The sequence below is a fragment of the Sylvia atricapilla genome, chromosome 26 (genome assembly GCF_009819655.1).
Source record: "Sylvia atricapilla isolate bSylAtr1 chromosome 26, bSylAtr1.pri, whole genome shotgun sequence".
Classification (NCBI taxonomy): Eukaryota; Metazoa; Chordata; class Aves; order Passeriformes; family Sylviidae; genus Sylvia; species Sylvia atricapilla.
Genome location: NC_089165.1, coordinates 1100034 through 1117597, shown reverse-complemented (window position 1 = coordinate 1117597; position 17564 = coordinate 1100034). Strand labels below are relative to the sequence as shown.

Sequence of the window (17564 nt, the reverse complement as noted above, 5' to 3'; positions counted from 1 at the left end):
CTCATATTTCCAAGTCCCTTTTGTTCCTAAAACTGAACATGGTTAAAGTAGAAAGCATAGATTCTGGGAGCAGGTTCCAAAATACATAAATCAGTTTTCACTGTAGAATCAAAGAATCATGGAATGCTTTGGGTGGGAAAGGACCTCAAAGCCCATCCAGTGCCACCCCCTGCCATGGCAGGGACACCTTCCACTGTCCCAGGCTGCTCCAAGCCCTGTCCAGCCTGACCTGGAACACTTCCAGGGATCCAGGGGCAGCCACAGCTGCTCTGGGCACCCTGTGCCAGGGCCTCCCCACCCTCACAGCCAACAATTCCTTCCCAATGTCCCATCTAAACCTACCTCTTTGCTCATGTGCTGGGAAGGAAGGACATGGGGAGGAGCAGGGATGGGATTTTCTCTTCCTCTTTTTCAAGCTGCTTCTGCAAATTTTAGAGTGGCAAAATGCAAAGGGGTAAGGAAGAAGAAAGGCAGGAAAATAAAATAATGTTTCTGTAAAAGCAGAGGAAAAATGGGAGGGAAAGGGGAGTTTTGGAAATGTGGCCCCTTGTCTCCCAGGTCCTGGTTGCCAGCAAGGTGCCCTTCAGGGTGGGAAGATCGTGTTAATGGCATGGTTGAGTGGAACCAGAGAATTTTAAAATCTGAGGAGGTGGAGGGAGCAGATGAGGATGAACATGTTGTGATAGTTGATGGATGAAAGGTGTGTAAAACATCTAAGCTCAGCTCCAAGATCAGAATTTTTCTCTTTCCCACTCAACGTCTATTTCTTCAAGGAAGATCAGGAACTGTGGGAAGAGCCATTTTGGGAGCAGCATTGATGCTCTGTGTTGGCAGTGGTGGGTTGGGCCACCGGAGAGGGAGGCTGAGCTGAAAGGGCTCCCCAAAGCCAGCGTTGGGGCTCTGAGCAGTCAGGGTGGTGATGGCTCCTGCTGGGACTCCCATCCTTTGGATTTTGTGTTCCTGGAGTCTGTGCATGTCCCAGGGCCAGGCTGCAGCCCCCTGTCCTCTGAGGATGGGCTTTAGGGACAGGGAGCACCTTCCCACAGCAAAGGGACACTACAGCAGGCAGGACTTGTTAGAGAAATGGAGCACATTGTGATTGTTTGCCTCAATTTTTTACATGGAAAAGGAGGCTGTGCTCTGACCAGTCTTTGGTGGGCTGAGGAGCTGCTGCCAGCCTGAGCTTTGAAGCAGTGATCTATCACATCCCTGCCAGGGTGGAGCCTTCCCTTGTCCCTGCAGGCTGGTGGCATTTTAGGACTCTGGAGATCCCAAGGGGGATCCCAGGTGCAGCCAGTGCTCCCCCTCCTGCACGAGCCCTGTCACCACTCACACTGATCTGACAGGAGCAGGGAGCAAGGAGAGAGATTGGGAAGCTGCAGGGTGGAGTGGCCCGTTGGGTAAGGGAGCAGTGGAATGTGTCCATCCAGATTTTTGTGTGTCTCTGTGCTGGGAGCTGGTGTCACAAACTCCACGAGCAGCAAACTCCCTGGGAAAGGCAGGGCTGGAGGGATCTGCCTGGCCCAGGAGAGAAGGAAAGCAGGTCTGAGTTTGAAGGGAGCAGGACGCTGCCAGCACATCCCTGAAATCCCTGCAGGCTGCATCCCTGCCCCTTGTTACTGTCCCACTTGGGCCCTTTGGTGTCACCCCAGCCCAAGGCCTCCTCCCCTGCCCAGGGTCCCCCTCCCCAGCCCAAGTCCCCTCCCAGGGGCAGTGAGGAAGGGGCTGCTCAGCCCCTGGGGTGGAGCTGGGGGAAGACAAAGCTCCGATTTAATCCCCGTTGTTCCCTGCTGTGGCCCCAGAGCAGGAGCAGCAGCCGGTGGCAGCCAGAGGGATGGTCACTGCTCCTCACCCCAGTCCAGCCCAGTCTTGGGGTGGTGACCACGTGGATCACAGGGTGCATGCTTGATCCAAAAGCAGTTTGAAAGGAAAAGCACTGATTTCTGTTCTGCTGTTGAGCTGGAGCTCATGGATGTTCTTTGGATGAACATGGGTCACGATGGGAGCTTGGCTTTGGGAGGCACCTTCAGCACAGAGCTGAGAGGGGCTGCACTGACACAGCACCTGTGGGAGATGCTCCCCTCATACAACGCTCCCACAGGGCTGAGGGTGATGCCCTTCCTGCTGTCATCAAAGGCACAGTGTGAGGGGAGTCTTCAGTGCCTTCCCTCTGCCGCAGCGTCAGCTCCACAGGTGATGGGGAAGATCAGAGCTCTCTGCAGGACAGACTGGGCAGGGAGCTCTGCGCTGTGTTGCACTGTATGGAATAGCCTAAATTTGTCAAAAGAATAAGAAAATAAATTTAAAAGTGTTCAGAGGAGGAAAGGGGGGGTCTGAGGAGAGGCTGAGGGCACTTGGCTCGTCCAGCTGGAGCAGAGGAGACTGAGGGGAGGCTCCTCGGGGGCTGCAGCTCCTCCTGAGGGGAGGCGGAGGGGCAGGGGCTGAGCTCTGCTCTGGGACAGGGACAGGAGCCCAGGAAGGGCTGGAGCTGTGCCAGGGCTGGGCTGGAGCTCAGGGAAAGGTTCTTCCCCCCGAGGGTGCTGGGGCACTGCCCAGGCTCCCCAGGGAATGGTCCCAGCCCCAAGGTGCCAGAGCTCCAGGAGGGTTTGGACAAGGCTCTCAGGGATGCTCAGGGTGGGATTGTTGGGTGTCTGGGCAGGGACAGGAGCTGCACTGATGATCCTTGGGGATCTCCTCCTGCTCAGGATATTCCAGGATTCTGTGACTCTAAATGCCTGAATGGAAGCACCATCAGTGCTCTGAATGAGAACATCCCAGGCTGCTGGGTGGGGGGCTTTGAACCAGATGAGCAGGTGCAGAACCAATGTCTGAGCCCCTCCATTGCTCCCTCCTCCAAGTTTTACAGCTTTGAGTCTTTGGTGCTGCTCCTGAAGGACAGGGAACCTGCTGGGGAGTTCTGAGCTTCCCAGCCTGGGGTGGGGAGAGGTGACAGGAGCATCTCTGGCTGTCCCAGGGTGGTGCCAGGACACAGCACAGTGACAAACTCACTCATCCCAGGGGGTGAAATGGGCTTTTCTGTCTGTTTAAAGTCACCAATTTCACAATTTACCATTCATCTTAAGCAGGGACAGGCAGGGAGTGGGATGGTTAAACAGTGAGGAAACTGATAAGCCATAACAGATTTCTTTCTAGTAATTATTTCTAGTAATTAGCTGCCTTTCAGAGCAGTGTTCCTAATCGGGTGGGTATTGTCAGAGCCTGTAGATTGGGGTCTTCCTGGACAATGGGTTTAATCAGGGGCTTGTCGCTGCTCCTGTTTTTTTAACTTCTTTTTTTCTCCCCATTTTTAATCCCTGGCTGTGTTTTGCTTCCCCTTTCCCCCAGGCTGGAATTCTAATGGAATTCTAATGGAATTAGCAGTGTGGGGCTAGGGGAGGTGCACGGTGGGTGGTGGCAGTGCTGGGGCTGGGGTGATCTGGGGGCACTGGTTCCGCCAGTGGGTGCTGGAAAAACTTGTAGGCAACATTTAAATATTTTTTCTTGGACTGTCAAGTGCAGGGCCAGGAGTTTGGACTTCAGTGATCCCTGTGGATCCCTTCCAACTCAGGATATTCCATGATTCTGTGGTCTGTGAGAGAAATGGCAAACCCAAGAGTTTATTTAAAAGCAGTTTGCTCTGGTGGAAGTGAAATGCTGCCATGATTCAGGGTGCCAAAGCCTATGCCTGACACTGCCAGAGCGGATGGGAACCTCTGGGAAGAGCAGTTTTTATTTTTCCACCCCATCTCCAAGCTCAGGAGCAGACGTGCCTTTGGGAGGAGTCACACAAACAGCGTGGGGGGTTCCTCTGGAAAAGCCCTGGGTGAAGGCAGGGCTGGGGGAGGCATCCCAGAGCCCCACACAGCCAGATCCTGCAAGAGGGAACATGCTGGGAGAGGAGAGAGGCTGGGAAATGGCTCCTTAGGCAGGGCTGGAGGCAGATGAGGGGCAGGAGAAGGAGCTGGCAGGGGGAAAGGCAGGAGGGGGATGCCAGAAAGATCAGGAAATGCTGAATGCTCTTAGCCAGTGTCAGGGTGCACTGACTCGAGGTGCCTCCACTGTGCTTCACCTCCCTTCCAAAGGAAACGCCTTTCGTCTTCAAGGGATTTATTCCCACTATCTCCTCCTCCTCCTCCTCCCACAAGATCCCTTCACACTCATCTGCAGGATTTCAGTAATTCTGTTAGGAGCAAGATGAAGTTTGGGAGATTCCTGGTGGGGTTTTCCCAAGTTACTGGGAGTTGTCTCCATCCTGATCCTTGTCTCCTCCCTGGAGCTTTTCCACCTTTCCTGGCTGGTGCCCTGGACTGTGGCTGCCAAGGGGTGACAAGGTGGGTATGGATTTGCCACCTGTGCCATCTCCCTGCCCACAGAAGCAGCAAGTTTAGCCTTTCCTTGCTCAGATTGTGCACTTTTTGAATTTAGGTACATTCCAATCCAGAAAAGTTTGCCATTCTTTCTTCTGCCTTATTTTCATAGACAGTTAAATGTAAAATTTCTTCTGCTGAGTCTTTTACTGCTTTTTTCACTTGTTATGTGATGATGGAGGGTACAGGAGCTGGGGCTGCCCAGGGCTGCCCTCTCTTTCCCAAATGTCCCCTATCCCACGGGGCACCCACAGACCCAGGGGTGCAGCAGGGGCTGAGTGAGGAATGAGAGACATCCAGAGAAGGCTGGGGGTTTGGACAGTGCAGATCTAGCACTGGGTTCAGAGAATCCCAGAACATCCTGAGCTGGAAGGCACCCACAAGTCCAGCCCCTGTCTCTGCCCAGACACCCAACAATCCCACCCTGAGCACCCCTGAGAGCCTTGTCCAAACCCTCCTGGAGCTCTGGCACCTTGGGGCTGGGACCATTCCCTGGGGAGCCTGGGCAGTGCCCCAGCACCCTCGGGGGGAAGAACCTTTCCCTGAGCTCCAGCCCAGCCCTGGCACAGCTCCAGCCCTTCCTGGGCTCCTGTCCCTGTCCCAGAGCAGAGCTCAGCCCCTGCCCCTCCGCCTCCCCTCAGGAGGAGCTGCAGCCCCCGAGGAGCCTCCCCTCAGTCTCCTCTGCTCCAGCTGGACGAGCCAAGTGCCCTCAGCCTCTCCTCAGACCCTTCCCCAGCTCCGTGTCCCTCCTTTGGACACTCTCCAACAGCTTTGGATCCTTCTGATCTTGTGGTGCCCAAAGTGCCCCCGGCACTGGAGTGAGGCTGCCCCAGTCAGAGCAGGGTGGGACAATCCCTCCCTGGGCCTGGTGCCCCCAGGACACGGTGCCCCTTTGGGCTGCCAGGACTCAGCTGTGACTCAGATCCAACTTGCCACTGACCAGGACCCCCAGGTCCCTTCCCAGGGCACTGCTCTCCAGCCTCTCATTCCCAGTCTGTCCCTGCATCCAGGGCTGCCCCACCCCAGGGCAGGATCTGACACTTGCACTTGTTGAACATCACACAACTGGTGATTGCCCAGTGTCCCTTCACCTTCCTACACACATCCAGGAGGGCCCTGGTTCATCCTAAGTTCTCGGGTGATGGCAGAGGCTGCTGGATGGGGTGTTGAGCACCCTGGGATAGTGGAAGATGTCCCTGCCCATGGCCAGGGGTAGAACTGGATGAGCTTTAGGGTCCCTTCCAACCCAAACCATTCCGTGATTCTGTGATTCTCCACTCCAGTCACACATGGAAGCAGCAGTGTGTTACCAGATGGGAGAGCTGGCTACTGCTGTCCAGCCAACCCCCCTTGGCATTACCCTGCTTTTCCTCTGCTGTAGGAGTAATCAGGACCTGCCTGATGCCACAACCTGCTGAGTTCTTTGTGCCCATGGCTGGTGCTGCAGCAGATCGAGCCCTTAAGCTCTTTTAGAAATTAGGTCATTTAGGAGATCCATCCTCTGACATTTTGACCTTTGTTTACTTAACGTTTAAGCCTCTGAAAGGAAATGGCAGCAGCCCCCGGAGCCTCTGGCTGTCACTGGATGGAGGGAGGAGGAGGCTGCCAGGACCTTCCCATCAGGGATCTGGGGCTTGGGGGTTGTACTGGGGAATCCATGCTAAAATTTTTGGGTTGAGTTCAAGACCTCCATGGTAAGGTTGCAAAATAAGCAGCCTTCTCTCTTTTCCCATGTGGCACAGGGCGCCCAGAGCAGCTGTGGCTGCCCCTGGATCCCTGGAAGTGTCCAAGGCCAGGCTGGACAGGGCTTGCAGCAACTAGGGATAGTGGAAGGTATCCCTGCCCATGGCAGGGGCTGGAATGAGATGATATTTAAGATCCCTTCCAACCCAAACCACTCTGGCATTCTCTGGTCTCTGGGCCCTGTGCTTTGGGGAGGACTGGCTTGAGGCATTTTGCTTCCCCGTCCTCTTCCTCTGCTCCCCAAAACCTCTTAGTGGTGTGGGGAGGGTCCTGCCAGCCCCAGCGTCGCCTCAGTGCATTAACCTGCATCTTAGTGGCCTCAGGGCTGGCTTTAGGATAAGCAGATTGGCAAAACCCTGCCCCTCCCAGTTTTGCTCACTAAGCCAGACCGGAGGCAGGATGTGATCTGTGATCCCCTTTTCGGGAAGGGTTTGGGGGTAGTGGGTGGTGGAGTGCCTGTTCCCCACTAGAAGAGGGTCTGCTTTTGCTTTAGGGGGCTGGAGAGAATTCCAAAGGACACTGCTGTACCTCCAGCTGCTCCAGGCACAGCACAGAACCACTCCTTTCCTCCTTTTCTTGTGTCCTTGGCTGTCTTGGCACCCCTGGGTGCTGCTGCCTGGGGTCACACTATGCCCAGGGCACAAAGCAAGAGAGTGTCAGGGTGTTTTGGAGAGGGAACATCCCACCAGGAGTCTGGGCTCCTCTTTTTTTTTTTTTTTTTTTTTTTTTTTTTTTTTTTTTTTTTTTTCTCTTCAAAACTTTATTTTCAGCTGCATGTGTGCAGGGTGAGGTGCTTCTGAGAGAAACCCTCATTGATCCTGAGTGCCAGAACAAGGGGGGATGGCTTCCCACTGCCAGAGGGCAGGGAAAGATGGGATATTGGGAGCAAATTTTGCCCTGTGAGGGTGAGGAGGCCCTGGCACAGGGTGCCCAGAGCAGCTGTGGCTGCTCCTGGATTCCTGGGAGTGTTCCAGGCCAGGTTGGATGGTTTGGAGCAGCCTGGGATGGTGGAAGGTGTCCCTGCCCATGGCAGGGAGTGGGACTGGATGGGCTTTGAGGTCCTTTCCAAACCAAATCCTTCTGGAATTCTATAAAGTTCACAGGGGCACGTGGACACCGCTGGCACGGGGCTGTTCCCACACAGATCCCAGCTGGCAGCACTGCTCTGACTGTGAGGAACAGCAGATTTTGGGAAATTGAACCTCCCCCAGGAGAGGGGAAGAAGGTGCCCAGTGCCCTGTGTGGAGCAGCAGCTCAGCTCTCGTGTGCTGGGATTGCGTTTCCTGTTGTCTGGAAAGCACATCCAGAGTCTGGTCACTTGTCCTGGCCCGTGGTCTGCTCCAGCCCAGCCTCTGCCAAGTCCAGCTGGCCGGGTCTCCGCTGTCTGCAGGGAGTTCTTGGCTCGAGGCTGACACTGCCAGTTTCCATGGCCACAAGCACTTCCCTGTGCTGCTGCAGCTCCAGGCTTTTGGTGTTTATGGATCTGCTCTCCATGAACTTAAAGCACCTCCTGCTTTAGCAGGCGCTTTTCAGGCTGTCCCTTCATGGGAAGGCAGGGCAAGCTGCCTCACAGGAGCAGGATTTGTCCCTTGGCAGGATCCAGGTGCCTGGAGGCAAAAAAACCCCTCTCCACTTTCCTCTTACCCCAAACCTTGTCTTTTCTCCTTCTGCAGGGAAGAGCAGTGAAAGAGCCTCATACTCCACGTTTGGAAGAGACACAGGGATGCCAGGACTAAACCAGGTAATGATAAAATGCAGTGAGATTTTCTGCTTCATTTACTGGCTCCCGAGAACGAGAGTCTGGTAATGAAAACCAGCCTGGATTTACATCTCATCTCCGTGCACGGGGACCTGGGAAGCCTCTGCTCTGCTCCCAAAACCTCTGTGGAGGGTTGGAGGTTCATACTGGTGTGTGCTGCTGGTTCAGAGGAGTTGCCAGAGGTTAGAAAATGTTGGTTGTAGTAGCCTCTTGCTTCTTTCCCAGTCTTCTTCAGCCTCACCCGTTTTGTTATTACTCCTGGTTTGTATTTGATCAGCCGTGACACAGCCACGCTGCCTTGCTGGGGAGTTTCAGGGAGTCAGATTCAAGGAGCACCTTTCCCTGTGCCAGGCTGGCTGTGGGCAGGGGAGTGTTCCCAGAGGCTCCTTCCCCCTGCACTGCCTGCCCTGGGCCTTCCCTCTCCCTCTTCAGCAGCATCTCCCAGTTCCCAGGCCGGTGTCCTGTGTCCCAGGTGTGGGGAGGGAGGGTCTCTGAGGTGGTTTCTGTGCTGCTGCAGCATCATTTGACTGTCGGGTGGAGCCTTGGTTTTATGGTGGGGCTGTTGATGCAGGACCTGCAGCAGGAGCTCTCTGTCCAGCCCCAGGGCCCAGCATCAGGACATGGAGCTGCTGGAGCCAGTGCAGAGGAGGCCCCAGAGCTGCTCCAAGGGCTGGAGCCCCTCTGCTCTGGGGACAGCCTGGGAGGGCTGGGGGTGTTCACTGGAGAAGAGAAGGCTCCAGGGAGAGCTCTGAGCCCCTGGCAGGGCCTAAAGGGGCTCCAGGAGAGCTGGAGAGGGACTGGGACAAGGGATGGAGGGACAGGACACAGGGAATGGCTTCCACTGCCAGAGGGCAGGGCTGGATGGGATATTGGGAAGGAATTGTTGGCTGTGAGGGTGGGGAGGCCCTGGCACAGGGTGCCCAGAGAAGCTGTGGCTGCCCCTGGATCCCTGGCAGTGCCCAAGGCCAGGCTGGACAGGGCTTGGAGCAGCCTGGGACAGTGGAAGGTGTCCCTGCCATGGCAGGGGTGGGACAGGATGAGCTTTAAGGTCCCTCCCAACCCAAATCCTTCACTGACTCCATGATCTCCACAATCCTGGAAGACCCTGGCACAGCAGAGCCACCTCTTTCAGACACAGCTTGGCCCCATTTGGTCACCCCACGTGAACCGTGGCAGGACCTGCTTGGGGAAACAACTTTACTTCCTGTGGGGAATACCACAGGCGTCAGTCCAAGCCTGGAACGCAGGGCAGTAGCCCTGAGATAACCTTCCCTGCTGCCACCAGCATCCAGAAATAGTTTTTGGGGAAGGAGCGAGCACCTCCCTTTGATCTGTGGCTCCAAGTGCCCCCTCAGAGCCCAGCGTGGCCCTGGGGAAACAGTCCCAGCTCTGGAGCCAAGGGAGGAGCTTTTGGCCGGACAGCTTTTATTTTATCCATGTACATACACACATATTACATGTTTTAATTTTACACAAATTTGTCATAATTTCCTCTTCTCTGAAGTGAGGATGTTTCCTTTGCTGGAGCAGCTGTGCTGGCTGTGCCAGAGTGGATTTCATTTACCACTGAAGCTGCTCAAAGAAAACTGGGCCCAGTGCCAAGTGTTGCTTTTGGATGTGATGGTTTTGCTGGGCTTTTGTGGAGGAGGGGGAATATAAGGTAACAGAAATGGGGGGGCAAATGGCCGGGAGAGGCCCCGGGAGAGGAGGGCACAGGGCTTGGGATCGGGTGGCAAATCCCACTTGATGTGGAGAGGAGACAAAACCCCCTTGTGGGGGTGGGGGGAGGCCAATGGAGCTGCTGTGGCCCCCAGAGCAGTTGTTGCTTCTGGCTCCAGTTTGGGGGAGTGGAGGGGTTGACCTTTTTTTTTAATCTGTTTTTGAAAAGATGAAAAATAGTCTGGTGGGGATGGCCTGGATGGGGATCAGGTTCTTCCCCAAAAATGCCCTGCTCTGAGGCAGAGCTGGCAAGGCATTTCCCGCTTGTTTAACCCTGAACCACCTCCTGGGCCGTCCCCAGGGAAAGGAAACGGGAAGAAAACCCCTTTCCCTGGGAAATTGCCTCAAAATCCCAGTGCATCTGCCGCCTGCAGGAGGAGCAGGGCAGCAGCTCCCGGGATCCCTCCGAGTGCTTTCCTTGGCTGCTCAGGGAGCGAGTCCGGAGCAGAGGAAACCTGAGCAGTGGAACAGATTGCAGGAATGTCACCAGCTGTGAACACACGAGCTCCTCTTTCCCTCCCTGACCCCTTTCTGGAGGAGACGGAGTTTGAAAGCAAAGGTTTTTCTTTCCAGTTTCTCAAAAGCCTGAAATCCTCCTTTATTTCCATGTGTTGCCCTCGGAAGATGGGTCAAAGCTGAGCTTTTGGGACTTGAGGGCCCTTTGCCAGCCCTGTGCAATTCCATGTAAATACACTGAACTTCCTCCCGAGGTGAGAGGGGCAGTGCTGGAGGAGAGGCTCTGTCCCAGGAGGGAGCACCCTGGGCTCTGGCTCCACACTGCTTCCCAGCGTGCCCAAGGTCAGCTGGGATAAACACCAGGGAGGAGTTTCATGGCTGTAGAAAGAAGGATTCAGCTTTTCCCTGATAAAACTCAGGAGAAAAGCAGTGAGCAGTGGCAGTGCCATTCCAGGGCACTGGGCATGACGTGGGCTGGTGACATGGGACTCATCCTGTCCTCCTGGACATCAAGATGAGCATGGGCCACGATGGTCCTGCCATAGCACCTGCAAGGTGACTGCAGGACCACAATGTTCCCCACCATGGCACCTCCTGGTCTGCATCCCTGGTTTGCAAAGGTTCCTTGCTGGGGTCCAGCAGGAAAGCACAAGCTGAAAGCCCCTTTTGTTCCTCCACACCTATTCCCCCACCTCCACCCCCATATTTACGGATTTGCTTTCCCTCCTGGCCCCTTGGCTCATGTTTATTTTTCCCCTCAGCTGAATTGGTGTGAAGGTGGCTCAAAGCAGCTCTGTTCTCTCCCAGCGAGTCGTTTTCCAGTGTAATTCCATGGAAGGGCTTTTCTCTCTCCTTGTTTGCAGCCTGGTTTCCTGCCCAGTGAGATGGGAATCACCAGCCCGAGCACACTTTCCCCCACTGGGGGCAAAGGAGGGTCTCAGTATTTTTCTTACCCCAACAATCCTCGCAGGAGAGGTGCTGAGAGCAGCATAGGTGAGTGACTGCATGTCCCCTGGGTGGCACCACACGAGCTGGACAGGTGCCCTTGTCAGATCTGCCTTTGGGAACGAGGACATTGAAGTTGGGAATGAGGGAATGATGTTGTCACTGTGCTCCTGGCATGAATTTGGCATTTGCTCTTTTTTGAGGAGGTAATGCATATAAATATCTCTTTTATATATATAGAGAGAGATATCTAACCTCAAAAAAAAGGATGCTCAGAGTCAGGTACAATTTCCCTCTTTCTGGAAAATGCCAGGTTAGCTGAAAGCAGCAAATGGCTTGAGGTTCTGGTAAAAACACCTCCAGCCCCACTGCACATCACTTGTCCTTTCTGGCAAACTTTGGGCTGCCATGGAGGCTGTTTCTGTGGCTGGTGGCCCTCCTGGAGCAGCAGCAGGCAGGAGTGGCAGGAGCAGGGTGTAGGAGGCAGTGGGAGGTCCAGGGCTGTGCCTGGGACACAGGCAGTGTTTGCTCTAGGAGCTCTCCCTGCCGCTCTGCTGGTCACTAGCAGGGCTTGCCCACGTCTGGATCAGCCTGGGAATAAGCTTTTACTGAAGGCTGGGGTCAGGTCTGAGTTTAACTTCAGAGAAAAGACAAGCTCCAGTTCCCCAGAACTTGTGTTTCTCATCACAGTTCCCCCTGCACCCTCCAGAGCCACCTTCCTGCTGCTATTTTGGGTTATCTCCAACAAGTGAAACCAGAAGTGACCCAGTGATGGGTGCATTTTTCAGTGCTTTTCAGAAAAAGGCACCTACTCTGGTGCTGCCACTTCAGCCTGGAAAATGATTCTCTAGCATTCTGTGGGATGAATTTCTGCTCTGGAGGTACATCCCAGCAGAGTCCTTGTCTTGGCAGGTTCCTGTGTTAGCACCCTTCACTCCTCAGCCAAGGCTTTCCTTAATTATGAAAAATAAATTTTAAAATTATGAAAAATAATTTTAAAACTATTGAGAAAGTAGTTATAAAAATAATAATTATGAAAAATAGAATTTTTAAAAAAATTTACCCAGTGCTTCCCCTTGAGCCACTTCTGGATGTTTCCCCACCACCTCCCTGAACTGTCCCCTTTCCGCAGGTCACTGTCCCCCTCCAGAGCTGGAACTGGAGGGATGGGCTGGGGTCTGCCTCTGGGAAGCATATCCCTGCCTCCTGTAGCAGTGAAGCTTTCCCAAATCTATCCCTGGGTAGGAAGCAAATGAAAATACAGCTCAGCCCTGCATGTGTTCCCTTTCTGCATCCTCTCTCCACAAACCCACTTCAGGTTAAAAGTGTTTCCAAAAAAAAAACCCAATAAGGGGTTATAACATTAAATGTTATTATATTCATGGGTTCAGTCTCTCTCAACAAGCCCTTGCCATCCTGGGATCTCTGTGTGGGTGTGAACCTGCCCCCAAACGGTGCAGACAAGACTTGGAGAGGCTCATCCCTGGACATTTTCATTGTTGATGCTTCCATGGCCACTGGGATCTCGGCCCTGTCTGTACCTGCAGTTTCCAATCCCGGAGACTTTTGCTGCAGCTCGTTTCCCCTCCCTCTAACCTCCTTGACAACTCAGATCCTCTCTTCTCTGACCCAGATGGACAGCCCAAAAAGGTTCGGAAGGTGCCTCCTGGACTCCCCTCCTCGGTAAGTGGCAGCAGCATGTTCCCCATTTCCCCGTGCCCTGGGAACCCGCTCTGCCCCGCAGCCCCAAACATCGCAGGCTGGGATTTCAGCGGGATGGGGAGGGATTTCCCGTGCTGGGAGCACGGGAAGCGGTGGGAGAGCTCCGTGGCCCCTGCCCCGCAGCCTGTGCCGTGTTTGACGCTATGTCGCGGTGAAAGGCGACACCGAGGCTCGGGTTTCACGGCGGGAGGGGAAGCGGCGCAGTTGCGCTGGGGGCAGGCAGCTGAGGCCGCTCCAGGTGTGCGCTGCTTTATAGGAAAGTTGAGCAGCCTGCAGGAATACGCTATCCCTGCTCCCGCGGCTGTTCCACTTAACTCTTGGGCTGTTCCAATAAACTGAACAATGTCTTTGTGGCTGGAAGTAATGGGATCTCCAGGAAAGCTAATTGGAGCGGGCTGGAGGGTTCCTGCAGGAACACGGGAGCTGTCTGGCGGCCGGGGCCGCATTCCTGGCTGGAATGTTTGCGTGCTTGGAGGGGGACGGCTCTGTGCCTTTGTGCTCTGTCCCCAGGCCGGGGCTGTGCTGGGGCTGTGCCCTCACTCTCTGCCAAAGCCGCTGTGATGTTCCCCCGTTCCCCAGGGAACACTCCATCCACGGGGAAATCCGTGGCATTCCCTGAGGACTGGTGCAGAGCTGTATCCTCCACCACAGGCTCTGCCTTTGGGGTTGGACCCCGAGGTGCTGGTTTTGGAGGACAGATGGAGAGGAGGGCACCGAGGCCTTGCCGGGTTGGGCTCATAGACCTGGGGGTTTTGGAGGGTCCATGTGGATCCGCATGAGGCAGAAAACAGCTCCAAAGAATCTGTGTTTTTACAGGGAAAACGTGTTTTGAGTCACGAGCCGTGTCGCTGCCATGAGTTTCTGTGTGAAATTTGGAGCTTTAAACCCTAGTCCACATGTGGGGAAAACATCACCCTGGACAAATGGCCTTTATTGGCCTCAAATTTCAAAGTGCTGGGGCTTGGCCCGTCCTCCATCCTGGAGGACCCTGATTCCCACAGGAGGAGCTGCTTGGCATTTGCCACAGCTCAGCCCCTTCGCGTGTCTGAGTGGCACCTGCACTCCAGCCCTTCTTAGGATCATGGAATGGTTTGGGTTGGAAGGACATTAAAGTTCATCCAGTCCCACCCCTGCCATGGGCACAGACACTCCCCACGATCCCAGAGTGCTTCAAGCCCCGTCCATCCTGGCCTTGGACACTTCCAGGGATCCAGGGGCAGCCACAGCTGCTCTGGGCACCCTGTGCCAGGGTCTCCACAACCTCTCAGGGAAGAATTTTTCCCCAACATCCAACCTAAATCTCCCTCTCTGCCCTGGCTGTTGCTTCAGTTGTCCATTGATGCCAAAGCTCTGATTTTCAGAGCACAGGCTGGTTCTGCCTCTCTCCCTCACCCTCCCTGTGCTGGGAGCTCTGGCTTCCTGGTTTGTTTTTGAACTTCCACACCTGGGGAGACAGCTCCGTGCCTCGGCAGCAGGAGAAGTGTGAAGCAGGAGTGGCCTCAAAGGCAGCGGATCAAAGGCTCTTTCTTGTCTGACTCGCCCATGCAGGAGCCCGCCCCGCGTTATCGCTGGACCCCGTGCAAAATAAATAGGTTAATCAGCATCTTATTAAAATTAAGTGCTTTAATCTGTAATTCCCGAGCTGCTTTGAAAACTCGCCGAGGTCAGCGGCTGCAGGAGTTGAGGGTGGGTGGGTGAACAGGGAGTGATGCCAAAGGCACCAAGAGGCACCGGCAGTGTGAGGGGGTGCAGGGAGTGTGAGCAGTGATGCCAGGCAGGGACGGGCACAGAGCTACCTGTGCTGGGAACCCAGGGCCTTTGAGCTCAGTGCTTTTGTCCCGAGGAGGCCACAGAGCTGCTCCGAGGGCTGGACCCCTCTGCTCTGGAGCCAGCCTGGGAGAGCTGAGGGTGTTCACCTGGAGAAGAGAGACTTCAGAGCCCCTGCCAGGGCCTAAAGGGGCTCCAGGAGCCAGGGGGCAGGGTTACCTAGGACATTGGGAAGGAATTGTTGCCCGTGAGGGTGTCCAGAGCAGGTGTGGCTGCCCCTGGATCCCTGGCAGTGTCCAAGGCCAGGTTAGACGGGGCTTGGAGCAGCCTGGGACAGTGAAAGGTGTCCCTGCCTATGGAAGGGCTTGGAATAAGATGGGTTTTGAGCTCCCTCTGAACCCAAACCATCCTGGGATTCTCTGCAGTAGGTGCTGGTTTGGGGCTGCCCTCAGGGCATGGAGCCCCTTGGCGCCTCCCTGCAGCTCTGGAGCCCCTGGCCACGGGCTGCTGTGTCTGGGCACAGGATCCAGGCTGGATGTGGCCCCACATCGGCTGTGGTGCCAGAGCCCGGGGAGGGCCTTTGTGCACGTTGGTTCTGCAGGATTTTGTTGCCATACTGAGTTCAGTGCCTGGGAGCTGTTTCAGGCTGTGCTTTCCCAGTCTGCTCGCCGCTCTGTTTAGCCTCAGTCTGCCCAAAGTCCCACCCCAGCTCCTGCATTTAAGCAAGAAAAACAGGGAGGGAAAAACAACCCAAGACCACAAAGCGCTGCGAATCCCAGCGCTGGGGCTTTTCGAGGGCTCTGGCCGCGCTGGCAGATTGTAAGCGGAGGAAATGACCTCACCTGGAGGTCCCCGAGGCCGCCGTGAGCGCTGCGGCTGGGGCCGGGGAGCGGGGCCCGGCCCTCGCACGGCTCCGGGCACACGGCATGGAACCGGCCCTTCACAGCCTGCCCTGCGCTGGGCAGCCAAAGGAGAAATCACAGGGGTGTGGTGAAACTTGGCCTCCCGGGATCCGGCAGGAGATGTGTCCGGGGGTGGTGGAGCAGGGTGGATGCGCAGCAAGGTTAACATCCCCCTGCTCTGCCTGCAGCCTGCTTTGCAGCCCCGGTGCCTCCATCCCTGCCATTTTCTCCCCGTTGTTTTCTCCGTGGGTTCCTGGCTTGGCTGTTGGTGCAGCTGCCGGGCGCCTGGCCCCGAGCCAGCCCCTGCCAGATGGCGCGGGGCTCTCAGACGTGCTGCGCTCCATTCCCTGTCCCGGCTCCCGCTATTTAATCAAATTATAGGAAAAGTCAATTTGCTGGATTCCCAATCTGCAGTGCCTCCCCCATCCCCCCCAGCCCACGCGTGGCCCCTCTGCCCACAGCACCCGGCAGCATCCTGGGGACCAGGGCCTGGAATTCTTTCTGAGCAAGGGACAAAGGGCAGCTGCCAGTGTCTGTCAGGATTTGCCCTTCCCCACCCCCACCCCCCCCTTTTTTTTTTTTTTTTTTTTTTTTTTTTTTTTTTTTTTTTTTGTGTCTTTATTTTACGAGTTCCCAGTAGAATCACAGTCATTAAGGTTGGAAAAGCCCTCTAAAGGTCACAGAGTCCAACTGTTCCCCAGCATTGCCAAGGCCACTGCTGACCCATGTCCCCAAGTGCCACATTCACACGTTGTTTGAACACTTCCAGGGATGGTGACTCCACCACTGCCCTGCGCAGTCTGTTCCAATGCCTGACCACACTTTGTGTGAAGAAATTTTCCCAATATTCATTCTAAATCTCCCCTGGCCCAGCCTGAGGCTGTTTCCTCTCCTCCTGTCCCTGTTCTCTGGGAGCAGAGCCCGACCCCTCTGGCTGTCCCCTCCTGTCAGGGACTTGTGCAGAGCCACCAAGTCCCCCCTGAGCTCCTTTTCTCCAGGCTGAGCCCCTTTCCCAGCTTCCTCAGCCTCTCCTGTGGCTCCAGACCCTTTACCACCAATTTTGACCCTTGTTGGATTTCTGGGGGCTTTGGGGTTGTTTTTTAAAGAAAAAGAGGCCTGGCACAGGCTGTCCAGGGCCAGGGTAGAGTCACCATCTTGGAGCTGTTAAAAAAAAATCATGTGGATATGGCACTTGAGGACATGAGTTAGTGATGACCATGGTGGTGCTGCTTTTATGGTTTGCCTTGATCTTAAAGGTCTCTTCCAACCTTAAGGATTCTCTGAGTCTTTTACTCCCCACCATCAATTTTGTCCCTTTTTGCTGGGTGAGAACAAGGGCTGGAAGGGAGCAGCTGGCTGTGGGGAAAAAGAAACTCAGGCAAGTTTCCTTTCCAAAGAGAACTGTGTGTGCCAAGCAGAGCCCAGCCCCTGCCCCACCTCTGCTTTCGGCTGGATTTAAAAAAAAAAATGATTATCGGTTTCAGAATGAATCAAAGGGGATGAAAATAAGCCGTGACAAAAGTTCTCACATCATCTGAATGCTATTTCAGTTTCTTTGAGTGCCATTTCGGTTCCTTTGCATGTTGAATTTCTGCTTTAAAAAAAGAAAAGTCTGTTTTTGTCCTGGCAGAAGCTGATTTTCAGTCAGGGCTTTCTAGGATGGGTTTGGTTAATTTAGAAGAGAAGGAAAAGCTTTTTCTTCAGCTTAAAGTGCTGTTAAATCACAGAGCTGAGCAGTGCTGCAGAAATCTGACCCAAAAGCTGTGTGAGGGCTGTCTGAGAGTTGTCCCCTCCCCTTTGACAATGGCTGTGAGGGGCTGCTCAGCCCCCTGTGCCTCAGTTTCCCCTCAGCCTGGTTTCCCTGTGGCCTTGAGCAGGCTGTGCTCAGGAGCCTGGCACAGGGCAGGGTTGGCACAGAGGGGTCTGAGGCCACACAGATGCCCGCTGCCACTGCCCATCCCGTCCCCCCAGTGTGGGGTCACTGCAACAGTGGTGGCTTTTGTGGTTACCCAGAAAAAGTTATAACCATGGAAAACGGAACTGGAGCAGAGTCGAAACTTCTGCTGGAGCTGGGCAGGTTCTGGGGGCCAAGGAGGGTGACAGGAACAAACAGAGAAGAGCCCTGTGCCTTGTCCCTTCTGCCCTCTGCTCTGTCCTCTGTGCCCTGTCCCCTGCCCTGCTCCA

General features: G+C 55.0%; 1 protein-coding gene across 13 annotated transcripts in view; it reads left to right on the top strand.

Moving 5' to 3' along the window:
• TCF3 (transcription factor 3) overlaps window positions 1-17564 on the top strand; it is an 83624-nt gene that overhangs the window by 46411 nt on the left and 19649 nt on the right. For 12 of the 13 annotated variants that reach the window (XR_010745410.1, XM_066336104.1, XM_066336105.1 and 9 more), the window contains exons 6-8: window positions 7784-7851; window positions 10908-11037; window positions 12623-12672. Coding sequence is in view for 12 of the 13 variants with exons in the window: in XM_066336104.1 (XP_066192201.1) it covers window positions 7784-7851; window positions 10908-11037; window positions 12623-12672 (248 nt within the window). In the remaining variant the exon portion in view is untranslated. The remainder of the gene's footprint in view (window positions 1-7783; window positions 7852-10907; window positions 11038-12622; window positions 12673-17564) is intronic. The other variant, XM_066336114.1, reaches the window with a different exon arrangement.